The sequence below is a fragment of the Drosophila gunungcola genome (assembly GCF_025200985.1).
Source record: "Drosophila gunungcola strain Sukarami chromosome X unlocalized genomic scaffold, Dgunungcola_SK_2 000043F, whole genome shotgun sequence".
NCBI lineage: Eukaryota > Metazoa > Arthropoda > Insecta > Diptera > Drosophilidae > Drosophila > Drosophila gunungcola.
The window spans coordinates 502,792-519,940 of record NW_026453191.1 but is presented as its reverse complement, the minus strand read 5'-3'; the positions used below and the strand labels follow the sequence as shown (position 1 = coordinate 519,940).

The window sequence follows — 17,149 nt, the reverse complement described above, 5'->3', positions numbered from 1 at the left end:
GATTAGCTAAGAAACGGGCATAGTTCTTGTTAATTAATAAAAATAATCAATTAATGTATAAATAATTTGAATGCACAACTTTTACACACCAACTTCAAAAGCATCCCCACGATTTTATTTATCTAAAACAAGTAACTATCTTCAATGCAAGGTTTCCTAGACTATTATTACAAAAAATAAAGTTTGGTTGATAAAGCCGTGAACACTTTCAATCACCAATTCTGTGGTGGTAAACCAATATAATTCCTTCTTCGGTTCTTTCTTTCTGTCATTTTTTATTTCTGATCACTTTGGTTTGTTTTTCCGCCATTGCCGTTGGACTCTCAGGCGCTTTAGCCGCTTTTGCTGGTGGCGTCAAATAACCAAATTCAAACATGGTCCACGAATCTGCTTTACTCCACTGTAGACCCACCACATCCACGTCCACTGCCCTTTTGCGGACTGCACTTGTGTAGGCTTCGCTTGTTATCCCCTTGGAGTGGGTATTACTATATAAATTGCCTGTTTTGTTGCGGATAGAAAGTTTCCAAGAGCGCAAAAGTATTTATAAAATCCTTTTATCATTTGCATCAACTGTTGGGATAAAGTTTGCCAATTCCTTATTACCACCAGATCTTAATGTTGAGCGTTCAATTCAATATGTTCAGCTAACTAACATAAATTTTTAAAAAAGAAATAAAAACACACTATAAAACAAGAAGTTGTATTTGTATTTATTAACATAAAGTTGAGCAACTTTAAAAACAAATTTTTAAATTTTTGTTTGAGAAATGAATATAAGTAAAGTTAAACTTTTTAAATAAACTCCTATTTAAGTTTATAACTAAACTATCAAAAACAATTTTGTTCAAGTTTTTGAAAGTAATGAGAATAGTTATTAATTTTGTAGAAAATGGAGTTTTAGCTTCTTTTTTAAAATTCAATTTTTAAGATATGTGAAAAATGTTCATTGCAAAGACGCGGTATTTATTTGCCTTCTCAAATTGAAAGGGGATTTTTAGGTGCGGATTACTACATTTTCTGGCAATTTTTTTCGGTTATATCAATTTTGTTTAGGGCTGTGGCTTTGCAGCTTCGCTTTTGGCCCGTTTTTGCCGCTTTTAGGACGTTGTGTGGCCACGCGTTGGCGGTTTTTTGTCGGCTGCATGGATGTGGCCACACATGTGCCTTACCCCTTGACCACTGACCCCCTGACCCCCCAAACCCCTAAAGCCCCCCCGCCCCTCGTGGTGCGTGGTCAGCTTTATTAGGTTCAAGTTGCATGGCGAACTTTGGGGCTATTCCCGCTGTTTTGCGTGTGCCTTTTAATTTATTTATCAGAGGCCGCAGTCGCCGCCGCAGTTTTGGGCTTTCTCTCTCCGTTTTTTTTTCCTTCCTCTTTTTTTTTTGGTGGTGGTCAAAGCGTCATTTGGCCAGAACGTGGCCGTGGCAATTTGGCGGCTTTGTTATTTATGCAACAGCCTGCGGCAGTTTACATTCACGTGCGTTTTGGCCACGTTTCGCTCCCCGACTATTTCCAACTTCTAACATATGCAGCTCCCGTTTTCCGCTTCCCAATATTGGATGCCAAATGTCGCCTTTGGGGGCCGTCCATATGCCACGCGTAAAACCCACTAAAATACCAACTAAATTAACGCACAAAAAACGCTGAAGCACATTTTGCTTTCCGAGGAACCTCCTCGATCGTTGCTACATTTTCGAAGGATTTGAAAGTTCCTTGAAAAAAACAAACTTATCCAAGGCAGTTATTCAAATGGCTTACACTTACACGTGAAAAAATTAAATATTATCCGTTGTTCACTTTTTATTTGTTGTATTAACAATAAATACCAAACAAATTCAATAAATAAGTATGGAATTGATCAATACATTGTTTGGAATAAATTATTAGTTTTATACATATTACTTTTATTATTTACTGAATGACTAGTAAAATAAGTACTCTTATTTTCGGTGTTCTTTAAAACTAAAAGCCTTGGGAAAGAATGGTTTTTCTTTGCTTTTGAAAAGTTTGACAGTTGGCCATTTAACTTGCCATCGAGTTATGAAGAAAACGTTGCTCGGACATTGGTATTAATTCTTTGCCACTTATTCCGCAGACATGCCGTCCCAAAAAATCCCCCCCTTCACCCGCAGCCATAAACGATTCATAGGGCTTAGAGCTGGACATCCTAATGGATTATCGACTTCAGAGTGTCATTACTCAATGTGTCACGGCAGTTGTTGAGCCACCACCACCCACACTGCCTACGCCCACTCGAACGTCCCCCAATACACCACTATATTATATATATATTTATGTATACATATAGACAAGTGCCAAATACCTTTCCCAAGATCGTTCGTCATCATCATCACTATGGGAATCATCATCGAAAGGTGGCGCAAAGTGGTTGCCATAAATAAGCTTTATGATAAACTAAACGTGCGCTCATTTGTTCTAGTCAATGTGCGAAATTGGTGTGCTTTAGTGATGGAAAAGATGGAAAATATGGTGTACTTTTACCTTGTAAATGTTTGATCCAATATACCATGAGTTTTTTATTATTAAACCTTGCAATTAAAAAATTTTAAAGTTTTTGGTGCTTTAATAAATAATTAGATAGTAATAAATATTTCTAAACCTTATTAATAACACACATTTTACCACTAAATTATTTCTGTTTTTCAGAATCATTTTTAGGTGATTAAAATTCTTTGCGGCTTATAAGTAGCAATAAATATTTACAATTTTAAACTAATTAAGTAAATGTACCTAATGACATAAGGACAGGCACACCTGCCCATCACTAAGTGATTTTAAGTCTATCAAAACGGCAAAATATATACAAATAAACATATATGTATATGTATATATTTAATTTGTGTGAGCGTTTAAGGAGTGCACCCAATAAATCCTCAATAATTTATATTGAGCCCCGACCGCATTTCTGAGGTTTTTGCCAGGGGGAAATGGAATGGGGAAGCAATGTGGGTGTCTATGCCGAAGTGAAATTTGTTCAAATATTTGTCTCAATCAAAAAGGGAGCTCGACAATATCACTAGACAGGACTAGCAAGGTTCGACCAAATCTTTCCCATTATCTATAGTCAATAAATGCGCTTAAATGTAGGCAACACTTTTTAAGAATTTCAAAAAACCGATATAATAAACAAGTTTGGGGCAAATAAAGGGAGAAATCTCATAATACAAGCTATTTTAGATGTGTTTAAGTTTTCCGATTTTTTTCTTTTAAGAAATTTTATTTACCGAGTACCGAAATAGCAAATATGGATAATGGATAAATGAATAAGGGCGCTACGACAATTGTCGAGTGCTCATGTCGAACCATTTCATAACTCAAATTGACAACAGAAATGGAGCGAGGGAAAGGGGGAGGGTCGGAAAAATGTAAAGGAAAAGGAAATGGGCCACAAGGACGCAGTCAATTTATATTATGAGCCAATGTCCTGGACATGGCAATCTATGTGGACAGATGAGAGCGCGGATAATGATAAGTGATAAGTGATAAGAGTAACAGGAGCAACAAGGGAAACAACAACCGAAGGGAGTGCACAAAAGGAATCCAATAAAGTGTTAAGTGGGGCATCCAAAGGGAGGCGGAGAAAGCTGGCCAAAAGGGGGGCGGAGGGGTTAAGTATGGGAGAAAGCACGAACATTTCATTCCCCAGATGCTTTTGCGTCACTTGAGCGGCAATTTGAATGAACGAATGGGAATCGGAATGCGAATGGGAAAGGGAAATGCTGGAAATGCTGAAAATGCGGCAAATGAGCGGGGAAATGAGGAAATGGGGAATGGGGCGGACTAAAGCCAAGCTAAATCGTCCCCGGGCCAAACCAATTGACGATTTGTGCATATAACATTATTATAATGACATCATCCCAGAGCGCCTGTGGCAGCCCATCGTCCAAATGCAAAAATTACACTGTCGAAAGCGAAGGAGTTTTTGCAATGTTAAACTCTTCTTAGTATTCAAAAGTAATATTATTGACATTAGTAAATTGAAACATCAAAATGTCTTAATGCATTTATTTAAAACAAAATTGTTGTACAAATGTTTTAATGATATGGGGAAAAATTTAAGATTTTAATTAATGTTTAGTTTAGTAATAAAACAGTAATTATAAAAAATATATTTTAAATAATGTAATGTTTAAATCTTTTTATTTGGCAGTTTAGCAGAATTTATATATTTTACAAAATTTGTAGTGCAAATTGTTAACAATTTTGTTTATTTCACAGCCTAAGTTTCAACCTGTAATGCAGTGAAATAGTGTTATCTTAGTTTTTACAGAAGTACAGACTTTAGAACCTTTTCCCCCAGTGTAGTTTTGAGAAGCACTTTGGTATGTTCGGATGGGAACCAGCGGGAATCGCAGTGACGGGTGGGAGGCGGAAAATTGGACATGCCTTCAAGTGCCGTTCGTTCGCATCCAGTGAATAATAAGAAAATTCCTGTGCGCCTTGGCATTTACGCGCCAACATCCTCATCATTCCCGACATCGGACCGGAGACACAAAACTATGCGGCGCAGCCCCAACGGATATGCCATAGTTTACCCCATTCGAAAAACCATCCCTTCCAAAGTGCCATTTCAAGTTCAAGCAGGTTGGAAAAATCGAAAAAGTTTTCGATTGGATGAGAGCCGCACACAACACTGCGAAGCAGTCGAGCAAATGCAATAAACTTCAAGTTTATTAAATTTTATCACACTCATACCTCGACTTATGGACTGTGTGTGGCCATTCAATTGTTTGCCGGGAATCAAATTGCCAAAATACCAAAGGAAAAGTGTAAATTCCGTGGATGCGAGAGGCAGCTTCAGTGGCAGCAGCCCAATCAATGTCAAATCAAATCAAGTCAAGTCGGCCACTTCTACGGACTGAATCTACAATGAACTCGCAGCGCTGACCCACAAACCCATTCCAATAAAATAAAAATTTACGATACAAATTGAATTACTTAGGTAGGCAGATAGGTTATACTTATCCGTACAAAACAGCTATTAAATGAGGCAAAAGTCAATGAGGAATTCCAAGGAGTTTCGGTTTAAGGTTTACGCAAGTTAAATATATTCATTCTAATTATATATTTATAAAATTTCAAATAAAAGTAAATGTATATGGTTTCACTTAAGTTTATTCACAAATTGAAATTGAGTTAAATTTCCAATTTAGAAGCATAAGTTATTAATAATTTTTTAAAGAAATTCTTTTTTTATAAATTGAGTTATTGGTTTTTTAACATATATAAAAACTAAATATAAAAATAGACTTATTTTCATATAACTAACATGCTTTAGTTGGTTAATTAAATGTGTAGTTTTCCCTAAATACCATTGTGTTGCTGGATTTCAGATTTCAAAGCCAAACACGCATAACTCATTAAAAGTAATTACATATCAAGCAGCCAATTATGATTTCAGCTCGTTTGGCACTGGTTTCGAACCGGATTCCCTTGGAGCCATTGCCAAATGGCAAACCGATTTGTTTCGTATTACCAAACATTCGCCGGAGAAAAAGGAAGGGAGTGGGTGCTACGATTTTCCAGTTCCGGTTCGGTTTTTGGTGGAGGAGGAGGAGGGGGGTTTTCTGCGGTTGGGCCAATGTGCCGCTTTCTGTGTCCATGCCTCTTGTAAAAGCGAAGTGAGACATATGTACAGTAACAAATCAATTTTAGTGGCAAACACAGACAAGGGGTTGTGGCTTGAAGTGGGTGGCAAAAGGGGCGGTGTGCGGCGGGTGGTGCCGCGAGTGAAGCCGAAACTCGTTTGGGGCATATTACTTCCGCCGAACTTGATTGAACTGCTCTGGTCCGGACAGCGAGCCAGAGGAAAGCGAAATTCATCAACGCACCATTGCCCGAAATCCGAGGCACCCACACTCCGTTCCCACCCCCTTTCTGCCATTCAACCGCCACCCATGTCAAACGCGAACACCCCCCCTTCCCTCCTCCTCTCCCCCCTTAAGTCGTGTAAAAAAAACCACGGACCCCTGTCACTTTTGATTGTAATCGAGTGTTTTTATTGTCGCCCCCTCGCCATCGCTTTTGCTCTGCCTTCTGTGCCTTCATCTAGCTACACTGGACAAAATTGCAAGTTAATTTGAACACGATTAAGTTTAAAATATAAACAATTTTATCCCAAATTTATTCGTTTTTTTTCAATCTTAAATGTTATTTTCTTTTACTGAGAGGAGAGTTAAATGCACCTGTACAATCTAAAATATATTTTGTTGTCAATCTAATCTAAAATATAATTTTCCTTTACTGAAAATTTAAAATAGTCCCACAGCTAAGGATTAGTTGTTCGAGTCCACGATTTTGATTTAACAGCTATGTTTTAGGCTGCAATGAAATATTGGTTGGAGTTGATTTTGTAAAATATTTTGGCAAGTGTGCGCACTGACAAACAGTTTGATATACTTTACGAACTGCGCTGCAAAGCCACATTCACCATCAGCATTCACAACCACATCCACATCCACATCCTGTCCTGAGTCCCGAGTCCTGAGTCCTGGCCATGGTCCTTGTGCTCGCGCTCATCGTCCTCGATCTCGGCGTGTGTTTGCCAATTGGATTTGACATTTTATTGGGTTTTCCTTGGCTCTCGTTACTGCCGCTCCAGTGGATCCACGATTGCTGTTGTTGCTGTTGATATTGTTGCCGTAATTGATGTGCCTGATGTGCTGCCGTTTCGACCAAGTCGCTGCCAACATAAATCCACGCTGTCCTGTTCGGTTACTGTTGCCCCCCTTCCTGCCTCAGTTATTCACTGGATTCCATGGTTTCCCCCAGTTACCCAGTTACCCAGTTACCAAGTTCCTAGGGGTTATGAGGCTTTATTGACCGGGGAGTGGATGAATTGAAGTCGCGTGGCTTGCTTTTATTTGCGTAATTAGTAGAAGGCAACTTGATTATCGCGCCATCTCCACGGATGCCCAGTGTGCCAGAATTGGTAACCAAAGCAGACGAGGCGGCTTAATGGCCAGCAATAACTCGGGCTGTCCTGGGCAACGAGTAATCGCAGGATTCACAGGACTCACAGGACCCACGGCTGAGTAACAGGTCGGATAACACTGACAGCATCGGGTCCCGCGGGAAATTGGCCAGGCAGCTGGGCCTCGGCCAACCAATCGTAGTCAATCTGAGCTGGCCTAATTAATAAATTGAACTAGCACACTTCCACGGGGTGTTGTCTCTAATAAACCAGGGACTCAGTCTATTAATCTAGCGTAGTCCAGCAACCAGCAAATTAAACTAATTGCCACAGAAAAGAATGCATAGAAATTATGTATTCATATGGAGAGCACTCCTCTTCTTTGTTTGAATGGCTGTTAAATATCTTAACCAACATGTTTGCTCATTTTATAATCACAAAATATGTAAAATTAAGTCGATAGATGTCAAAATTGCAATGAAGAAAAGTTCTGCTAAATTTTGCATCTTTGAAATGGGCCAATAAACTAAATGCAACGATTTTTTGGGTTTTTAGAATGTCTGAAAAATATATTAAAAGCAAACATGTTTGCTAATTTTTGCAACATAAAAACAAAATGATCTGCAATTAATATTGCTTAATTTTTTCGTTAAAAAAATGAGTTTCTTTTTTTGTGTACTATAAAATTAAATTGACCTTTCCTTAATTAACAGGGTCTCAAAACATTAAATCAATTAAATTGCTTAAAAAAATAGAAAATAAGTATAATGTTTCAATAATAAATCATTTTTTACTGTTGTTTATACATTCAACACCAAATCTCAGTTATAATAGACCGTAGTAAAACTAGATGTTTCCAATTAAACTATAAATGTTGGCTTATAACTCTCGTTTAGGATTGTCGGACACGAAGCTGCACGAGATCTATCTGGACGACAAGGAGATCAAGCTGAGCTGGATGGTGGACTGGTACAAGCAGGAGGTGCTATTCCACCTGCAGAACGCGTTCAACGAGCAGCACCGCTGGTTCTATCTGGGATTCTCGAAGCGCGGTGGCCTGGCCGATGCGGACATTTGTTTCTTCGAGAACCAGAACGGGTTCTTCAACGCGGTGACCGACACGTACACCAGTCCGGATGGGCGGTGGGTGCGGCGGGACTATCAGCAGGACTGCGAGGTCTTCAAAATGGACGAGTTCACGCTGGCCTTCAGGCGCAAGTTCGACACCTGCGATCCGCTGGACCTGCGACTGCACGTGAGTGAATGTGAATCCTTGGACTTGGACCAGGACTCCGCCGTGCACTAATTGGGTATCCACTTTCCAGGAGGGCACCATGTACGTGGTCTGGGCCCGCGGTGAAACGGAGCTGGCCCTGGAGGACCACCAATTCGCCCTGCCCAATGTGACTGCTCCCCACGAGGCGGGTGTGAAGATGCTCCAGTTGCTCCGGGCCGACAAGATACTTATACCCGAGACGTAAGTGCGGGCCTAGGTCATACATATTTATACTCTTTTTTTAAGTTTAAATATTTTCAAAGAATGATATTATCATGGTAGTGATTAACTAAACATGGCTCATATGCAGTATGGTCCGAAAAGAATCGTTTGTTTTTTGCCACTAAAAAGTCTCAAAAAACGCGAGATATTTGTATAATTTAGTATAAGCATTAGTGAATAGCCTTTATACAAATAAGTGTTTTTATTTACCAGGTTCTTATCTTTAATTAAATAATTTATTATTAAAAAATTAACGAAAAATAATTTAGATAACTTACTACCTTTAAATTTAAAACCAAAACAGATGAAAATTATATTTATAACTTAGTGCCTTTAAATTTAAACAAAAAATTTAAATTTAAATAAACTAATTATCTCAAAATTTTTGGTTTCATTGCAGCGATCTGGACCACATAGAGATCACCCTGAAGGAGGCGCCCGTTCCCGACCGCGAGACGACCTACTGGTGCCACGTGCAGCGCCTGGAGGGCGATCTCCAGCGACGCCACCACATCGTGCAGTTCGAGCCGCTGATCCGGACGCCGGGCATCGTGCACCACATGGAGGTGTTCCACTGCGAGACCGGCGAGCTGGACGAGATTCCCCTGTACAATGGCGACTGCGAGCAGCTGCCGCCGCGGGCCAAGGTCTGCTCCAAGGTTATGGTGCTGTGGGCCATGGGCGCCGGCACCTTCACCTATCCCCCGGAGGCCGGTCTGCCTGTCGGCGGACCCGGCTTCAATCCCTACGTCCGGCTGGAGGTTCACTTCAATAATCCGGAGAAACAGGCTGGTGAGTGGGTGGTCGATAGCTTGATGGGTTGGGCAAAGCAGGATTACGACAACGATTTGGTTAAGTGATGAGCTGCATCGCCACACGTGGCGCAGTGGAGGGATTTTGTTTTCAACTATAAGCCTATTATGTTGCCTGCTATTTATTTTAATTGGAACTCAATGGGGCGCAGTTTGGATAACATGTCTAGTGGAAATTCTTTTGTTTTATCAGTGGAAAAGTATATTATTGTTGCAAAAAAGAAATCATTTTTGAAATCGGTTTTACATGTCTTCAAAGTGGTTTACAAAATTATTTTTAAATCCCTTGCAATCTTCTTTATATTTGATTACATTTTTTTGTTAAGTTTCAAGAGATTTCACAACAGACAAATAAGAAACACAATCAAGAAATGGGATTTGAAAAGAAAAAGTTAGCATACTTAAGGGCTGTTTAACTAGTCGTATACGCAATGTATACACTTTATAAAGCAATTATCAAATAAAAAAGCATAAAGTATTAAAAATATATTAATAAAAATACGCAAAAAAATGTATTAAATAAAATATCGCCTATAAGTTTTATGTTAATGTATCTAAAGTTGTTTAATAAATGTCAATTAATATTAATCATCCGCCCTGTTGCTTCCGTCAGGTTTGATTGACAACTCGGGCTTCCGCATCAAGATGTCGAAGACACTGCGTCAATATGACGCCGCCGTAATGGAACTGGGCCTGGAGTACACCGACAAGATGGCCATACCGCCCGGCCAGACCGCCTTCCCGCTGAGCGGCTACTGCGTGGCGGACTGCACCCGTGCCGCTCTGCCGGCCACGGGCATCATTGTCTTCGGCTCCCAACTGCACACCCATCTGCGCGGTGTCCGCGTCCTCACCCGACACTTCCGCGGCGAACAGGAGCTGCGGGAGCTGAACCGCGACGACTTCTACTCGCACCACTTCCAGGAGATGCGCACCCTGCACTACAAGCCACGTGTCCTGCCGGTGAGTGCCACAGATCCCTTACTTTCATTTAAGCTTTTTGTTTTTTATTTGCATCTAAAATGATGATGAACTTTCAAAATCGACTGCTGGTCAGAGACAAAATCTACCGATTGCTTAAAACTAAGAAACACAAACATCCATATTTTAGAAAAAAATAACGCTAAATATGCGTTTAGCCTATACATTTTAAATAAGTTTTGTCTTATATATTAAAAAGTTTTTTAATATATAATACCATTTATTCCATAAGTTGGCCCATATATTTTAGGTAGTTTGTCTTGCTATATAATATAGGCTAGGCTCTTTTGTTAGGTAAATATTAATAAATTTTTAAATAATTTCATTTTTTTTTGGGCTAGGTTTATATTTTCATTATTGCTAGTTTGCTGTATCATTTTTAAATTTTAGTTTAAATGGTTTATATTACAAAAAAATATTGTCTATTACACTATTTGGGGTAAAAAATAATACATATATTATATATTCTAGTGCTGTCTTAAAAAGTAAGGGACCGTAGCTTCAAATCTCGTTACTCAAACACTTCTTACACTTTGGTGTTGCTTTTTGCGCTTCGTTTTAGTTTCAACCTTCAAATACTTGTTATCCATGCTACCATCTACCATTTATTTTTTAGGGCGACGCCTTGGTGACCACTTGCTACTACAACACGAAGAATGACAAGACCGCCGCCCTCGGGGGATTCTCCATCAGCGACGAGATGTGCGTCAACTACATCCACTACTACCCGGCCACCAAACTGGAGGTCTGCAAGAGTTCCGTATCAGAGGAGACGCTCGAGAACTACTTCATCTACATGAAACGGTGAGTAGTATTTAAGCCTTAATAGCCTCGAAATTATATGCTTTAATTTAAGTTCATGAACATGTAAGGTTGGTCTCCCAAAACTCTTTCAGCCCAATTTAACCCAAAAGTCTATTCAATTCGCTTCAAAATCGCTTAAAAGAGATTAAAGTTTTAGAGAGAGTTTATTATCTTTGCTAAACACGTATTTCTTAAAAAGCTGACAGCTATTAATAGTAACAAATAATGGTAATTGATGCTTCAAAAAAGCGTTACATTTGATTAGGAATCATAATTTCATAAGATTAATTTGATAGCATTAGATATTAGATTTGATTTGATAGCAAAATCGCCGAAACCCCTGAAATTCCTTTGATAATAACAGCTATTAATAGTGAAAATTAATAGTAATTGATAGTAACAAAATAATTGTTTCATTTGTTTAGCAATCATTCATAATTTCATAATTTTCATAAGATTGATTTGATGGCTAAATCCCCGAAAACCAGCGAAAGCCCTTTGATTTCGAAACACGCTGCAGGCGAATTCCAGGCTTGCTCATTCCGAAGTGTGCGGTATCCTTTTCTTTTTTATTTTTTTTTTTGTGCCTTCCCTAGCTTTATTCAACAATTATAACGCCCATGCACATTCATGGCATTCTATCCATCCGTCCCGCGGGCGTTTGCGGCGTTAATGGAAGAAATATTTTTTAATCTACGCAGCGAAACCGACGACAGACGACGTCACAATGGAAGTGGCGTGGATCTAGGGGGGTTTTTAGGGGCTTAAGGGAGGTCTTAGGGGGTAAAAGGGAGGTCTTAGGGTTTCTAAAGGGGGGTCTAGTGGGGCTTTAGGGTGATGAGCGGTGGCATTGTGGGTTTTCATTAAGGGGTTCTTCCGCTCGGCTCCTTGTGCATCAAAGGGAAACTTTTCGGCATTCCTTTTCGAGGCCCGATTCCTTGGCGCATTCATAACGCCGAAATGCTCTTTGTTCCTCCCCCTTTTCGACCCCCTATATATCCATTCCCATTCCGGCTGGCCCAAAAGGTGTTCGCTAATTGCCAACTTTAAGCAGTTGATGGCGAAGTTTACATTAGATTAAGGCCGCCACAAAGGTGGGAGCATTATCCATCCGCCAGGTGGGAGTCGCAAATGGAAGTTGCTGGCTAAAGTTCAAGTTATTGTTGCGGCTACACTTTCCACTCAGCTGGGGCTTAGCAACGCTTAAATCATTAAATATCGCTTGGCATGGGGATATTGTATACAAGTTTGTTTGTATTCAGCATTAGCATATGAATACACAAACGTTCAAGAGGTGTTTTATAGTTATTGGTTTAGTCGGTATTCATTAATTACGATTTTTCGTTTTTATGGCAAACTAAAAGCAGGTTTGAAACCATTTAAAAAATACTTTTAGTTGATAAAGAACATTTTTCTCCTTTTTAAACAATGTGTATATTTGTTTTTAAGTCTTTTCACAAAATTATCCCTGAATCAAAGCTCGAACTATTGAAAACAGTTCAATTAAAACTCATACAATTGCATATTTGCACTCCATTTGTGTGTTGGATTTGCATTCAAAATAAAATGTAATATTTGAATATTTAAAATAAATGAAAATCAAGGCGATAAATTATTTAAATTGAGTATAAATTATTTGAATTTGCTACGTTTTTTCACAAGTGTAGAATAAGAAGCCACTATTGGGTCACCCAAAATGAGTTCATATTAAATTTAGGAATGTGTTTGAGGATCCTTCATCCTTTCACCCAATGAAACTACCCAGTTAGTCATTGCTAATTGATTATATTTTCTTTGACATCCGCAGCACGGAGCATCAGCATGGCGTGCACCTGAACGGAGCCAGGTCGTCCAACTACCGGAGCATCGAGTGGACTCAGCCCCGTGTCGACCAGCTGTACACCATGTACATCCAGGAGCCGCTCAGCATGCAGTGCAACAGGTCCGATGGCACTCGCTTCGAGGGGCGTGGCAGCTGGGAGGGTGTGGCGGCGACGCCCGTGCAAATCCGCATACCCATCCACCGCAAACTGTGCCCCAACTACAATCCGCTGTGGCTGAAGCCGTTGGAGAAGGGCGAGTGCGATTTGCTTGGGGAGTGCATCTATTAGGGCCCTGTGCATTGGGCATTGGGCATTGGGCATAAGGCATTAGGCGGAGGGCGTAATCCCAATGGCTGGCAATGGGGGCGTGGCAAAAGGCACACATACAGAAGACAGACAACAGCACACACAACAGCACACACATCAGCACACACATCAGCACACGCACACACGTAATGATTATACGGGGATCTTAACTTCAACAGTCGTATTTCCATAACCTGAACTAAATCATGTTTCATTTTGTAACTTTAAAGTTTTTATAAACTCAATTTTTGTTTGCACAAAATTCTGTTTTAATCTGTTAACACACTTCTTTGAGATACAATGCTCTCATGTGAAATAAATCCCATGATGATTTTCAAAAACAAATGATACAAAAAAAAATAATTTAAAAACGGAATGAGCTCCTAGTTTTGTTTGGTTTTTAAATGACTTAGCAAATTAAAAAACCAAAACTAAAGAAAAAATCGAAATCGAGATCGCCTTGTTATTTATCAGAAGAAAATTCTTTAATCGTTACAATTAATACGGTGCTTGTTATAAGTTTTCTGTAGTTAGGTTGCACTGTTAGTGTTTGAAATACACAACCATGTTCTTAAGAACTTATTTATATTTTATGTGATAGGCTTAAGCTGCAAAAACCGAATTTTTATGGGCTATGGAAGTTCGACTGTAGTCGCTCGGTATTTACCCGTTCATCTGGATCGCCATTAGCATTATCAACGTCCTTTTTGTGGGCTTGTGTGTGAGTGCGTGTGTGTGTGTGTGGGGCCAAAGTGAAAGCGCAAGGGCAACAGGCCAAAACAAATGTTTTCACTCTTTAAATAACTAATGCATTTACCAATCCCGCCCATGTTTTTCCCCCTTTTGCTTTTGCTTTTGCTTTCGCCTTTGCCTTTGCCTTTGTCTTGTGTTTGAGTTTGAGTTTGTGTTCGTGCCCTTTGCCCTTGTTGTCTTGGCCAGCCTTTGAAATTTGCCGACTGACAGCGCCGCCAGGCTAAAACGTTTAACACAAAGCAGCTTACAAGGCATGGCCCACACACACAAACTCACGCACACACGCAGAGAGATACAAGCACACACACTAACGCACCCGCACTGAACTGGGCTCAGACTAAATTGTAGCATACTTCTCGGCGGCAGCTGAAAAATTAAAAGGCCAACTGACTGAATGGAACGGAACGGACTTAAATGAACGAGACAAACTGGCCGGAACCAAGAGGGCCAAGAAAATGGGTTGACTGCGGACTGGGCACTGGGGACTGGGGGACTGTTTATACAATATAAATGAGCAAACTTTTGATGCAACCCGACGTTGCCAAGTCTAATTACCAAGAAGCGCGAAGAAGACGCGCCAAGGAGAAAGGGCGGACAAAAATCTGAAAAAAATAGGAAGATTGCTATTGGTATATAGCATCTTATTGGAAATGTGGAAAGTTGGCACCACTTAGGATGGGGGCAAGGGATCATGGGACATGGTAGATGGGCTACCAGCAGCCAGGAGCTTACCACATGTACCCATGTATTTTTGAATACCTATCCCTCAATATTTCACTTTCATCTAACTCACACAAATGCACCCACGCACACAAACACACACACACACACACACACACATATACACTAAATCTACATTTGAGTAAACATGTAATGGATACGTTTAAGTGTAGCCAACATACATATGTAAGATGTGATAATTGTTCTATGGCTATAAAAGAAATATATATACACATGAATATATAAACTATGTAGATGAAATATTTATAAAAAACAAAAACGAATCGAAAGCGAAACCAAAAAAAAAGTAAAATGTATAATTTATCTAATAAAAACTGACCACCATACCAGAATTAAAATCTTTTTTTCTTTTACACAATAACTTATGGCCAGAAAGTGGGGGAAATTGAATAGATTAAAGTACCCTTACAACACACTCTTAAATTTAAAGTGGAGGTTATTTTAAATTGGATTACGTTACGCAATCACGGAAATCCCTAAGTGTTTGATATTATTCGAGAGCTTAACCCGTTCAATGACGGACTCTCGTTTTTTATTGTCCTTTTTGCACATTTGATCCTTAAACGCGTTGACTGACGACCGGCCATTTTAATTGATTTTTCAGTTTTGTGCACAATTTTTGTGTGACCAACGTACAAAAAGGGGTATGGCGCAAAGGGGCGACGCGGGGAGCAATGGAAAGTCATGAGAGTATTAAAAACGCTGCAATCCAATTAAAAGTTTTTAACGAAACAACAAATATTTTAATATTCATTGGCGAGCACGCACACACCAAAAATTGAGGGCGCTATAAAAAGAAAGAATGCTAACAACTACATTATAAAAACGATGGGCAATGAGAGGATGTGTAAAGTTTACAGAACAGAAAATAAATATTTTAAATTTGTAATCGATTTGAACCAAAAAGTACCTACAATTAACCATGATGTGTAGTACCCTCTATGATTAGATTTGTCAATTTTTAAGGAACGTTATTCCGACAATACTGTTTGCCGAACTCCTTGGGGTCATTTTTTTTGCATTGATTATATTTGGAGACAAAATATAAGAGCTTCCATTCCATTAGCATTATTTCATCAGACGTGGAAGCCTTCAAGCAGATGACAGACTTCATACATACGTTCCATGTTGCAGCCCCTTTCGTTTTTCCGGAAAAGCTGTGTAGCAAAAAAATAAGTATGAGGAAAGGAGGAAAAAGTCAGACAGAATGAACGATAAGAATGAACATTGAAGCAGGAGGGAGAATGGAATTCAGGTTACAGTTCTGCGACACTGGACTAAAAAGAAATATGTTCAGCAATTTCCTGAAATAAAATATGCATATTTGCTTCAGAATGATTCAAATGAAAAGAATTTAATTAGCTTCATCTCAAGCTTCTATTATTTTATTAAATATTTTAACGAGAAAAAAAACAAACATTATAATAAAATTTACTTGGACAAATTCATTTCAAATAAAAAAAAGCTTAAAGTAATGTTTTAAATGGAAAACTGTTTTGTTTTTATATATACATATAAAAATTTTTAAAACATCTTATTCCATTAACTTTTTTATTATTTTCATATTGCACTTTTTTGAAAAAGTAAAGAAAGTAGAAACATGAATAATAACTTACGTAATAAACCGTTTTAGCATATTGAAAAGTTTGACATATTGCAATTTTTGGGATAGTTTCATAAACACTAAAATACTAAAATATTTTTGTAATGTTTTTTTTAATTTTCAAAGTAATTTAACATTCATGTAAAATTCTTCTCATTTTTTTATGGTCTTCTTGAGAGCAGTGTCACACGGACAGAGTGGTTCGTTCAAGTCAAGCAAAGTCAACGGCAGATTCCCGATTCGTGACTGCGAAAAGTCAAGTGGTCGCGGCGTATGTGGCGTATGCGTAACGTAGCCTAACGTAATGGCATACGTGAAGGCATCGTCCCGTGCTTGTGTGCGTGGCCATGAATGTGTGCGTAATCGCTTTTTTCGGGTTGTTGTCATTGCATTTTCACGCTCGCACACACACTACACACGCACTCACTCTCAGCGGCAAAAGCAGAACATTTAATCAGCCCAACCCCCATCGTGACCGCCTTGTTCTGGTTAGTGGAAAAACCTGTTCGTTACAGTAAGGCTCCCAATTGTTAAAATCTACAAAATGTAGATTTAAAATATCAATATTTTTGGGAGTGTTAACTGGCCAAAACACGACGCACAGATGAAAAACTAACTGTTATGTGCAGCTAATACAGAAAACACCCCTATAAATTTGTTTTTTGTATCAAAACCCTGGGAAAATTTGGTAAATGTTGGAATGTCATACACCGTTGAATTCGTAATAAAATTTCCAATCGAATGGCATTTACAGTTAAAATTTTTTCAGATTTTCAAATTTCTGCAAAAAATGATGATGTACCCCCTTACAAAAAAGTCAGAAATTCGGACAAAAATAAATTTTTCAAAAGAAGTTTTTCAAAATTCTGTTTTTTTTGTCAAAACTAAAT

The 17,149-nt window shown here is 38.9% G+C and overlaps 1 protein-coding gene across 5 annotated transcripts in view; it reads left to right on the top strand.

Annotated features, from left to right (window-relative positions):
* Positions 1-14,974, top strand: part of LOC128260880 (tyramine beta-hydroxylase) — a 33,856-nt gene extending 18,882 nt beyond the window's left edge. For all 5 annotated transcript variants that reach the window (XM_052994189.1, XM_052994190.1, XM_052994187.1 and 2 more), the window contains 6 exons: positions 7,835-8,193; positions 8,264-8,415; positions 8,837-9,228; positions 9,862-10,211; positions 10,846-11,033; positions 12,841-14,974. In XM_052994189.1, the coding sequence (XP_052850149.1) occupies positions 7,835-8,193; positions 8,264-8,415; positions 8,837-9,228; positions 9,862-10,211; positions 10,846-11,033; positions 12,841-13,144 (1,745 nt within the window). In that variant the 3' untranslated portion in view covers positions 13,145-14,974. The remainder of the gene's footprint in view (positions 1-7,834; positions 8,194-8,263; positions 8,416-8,836; positions 9,229-9,861; positions 10,212-10,845; positions 11,034-12,840) is intronic.
* Positions 14,975-17,149: the final 2,175 nt, after the last annotated feature.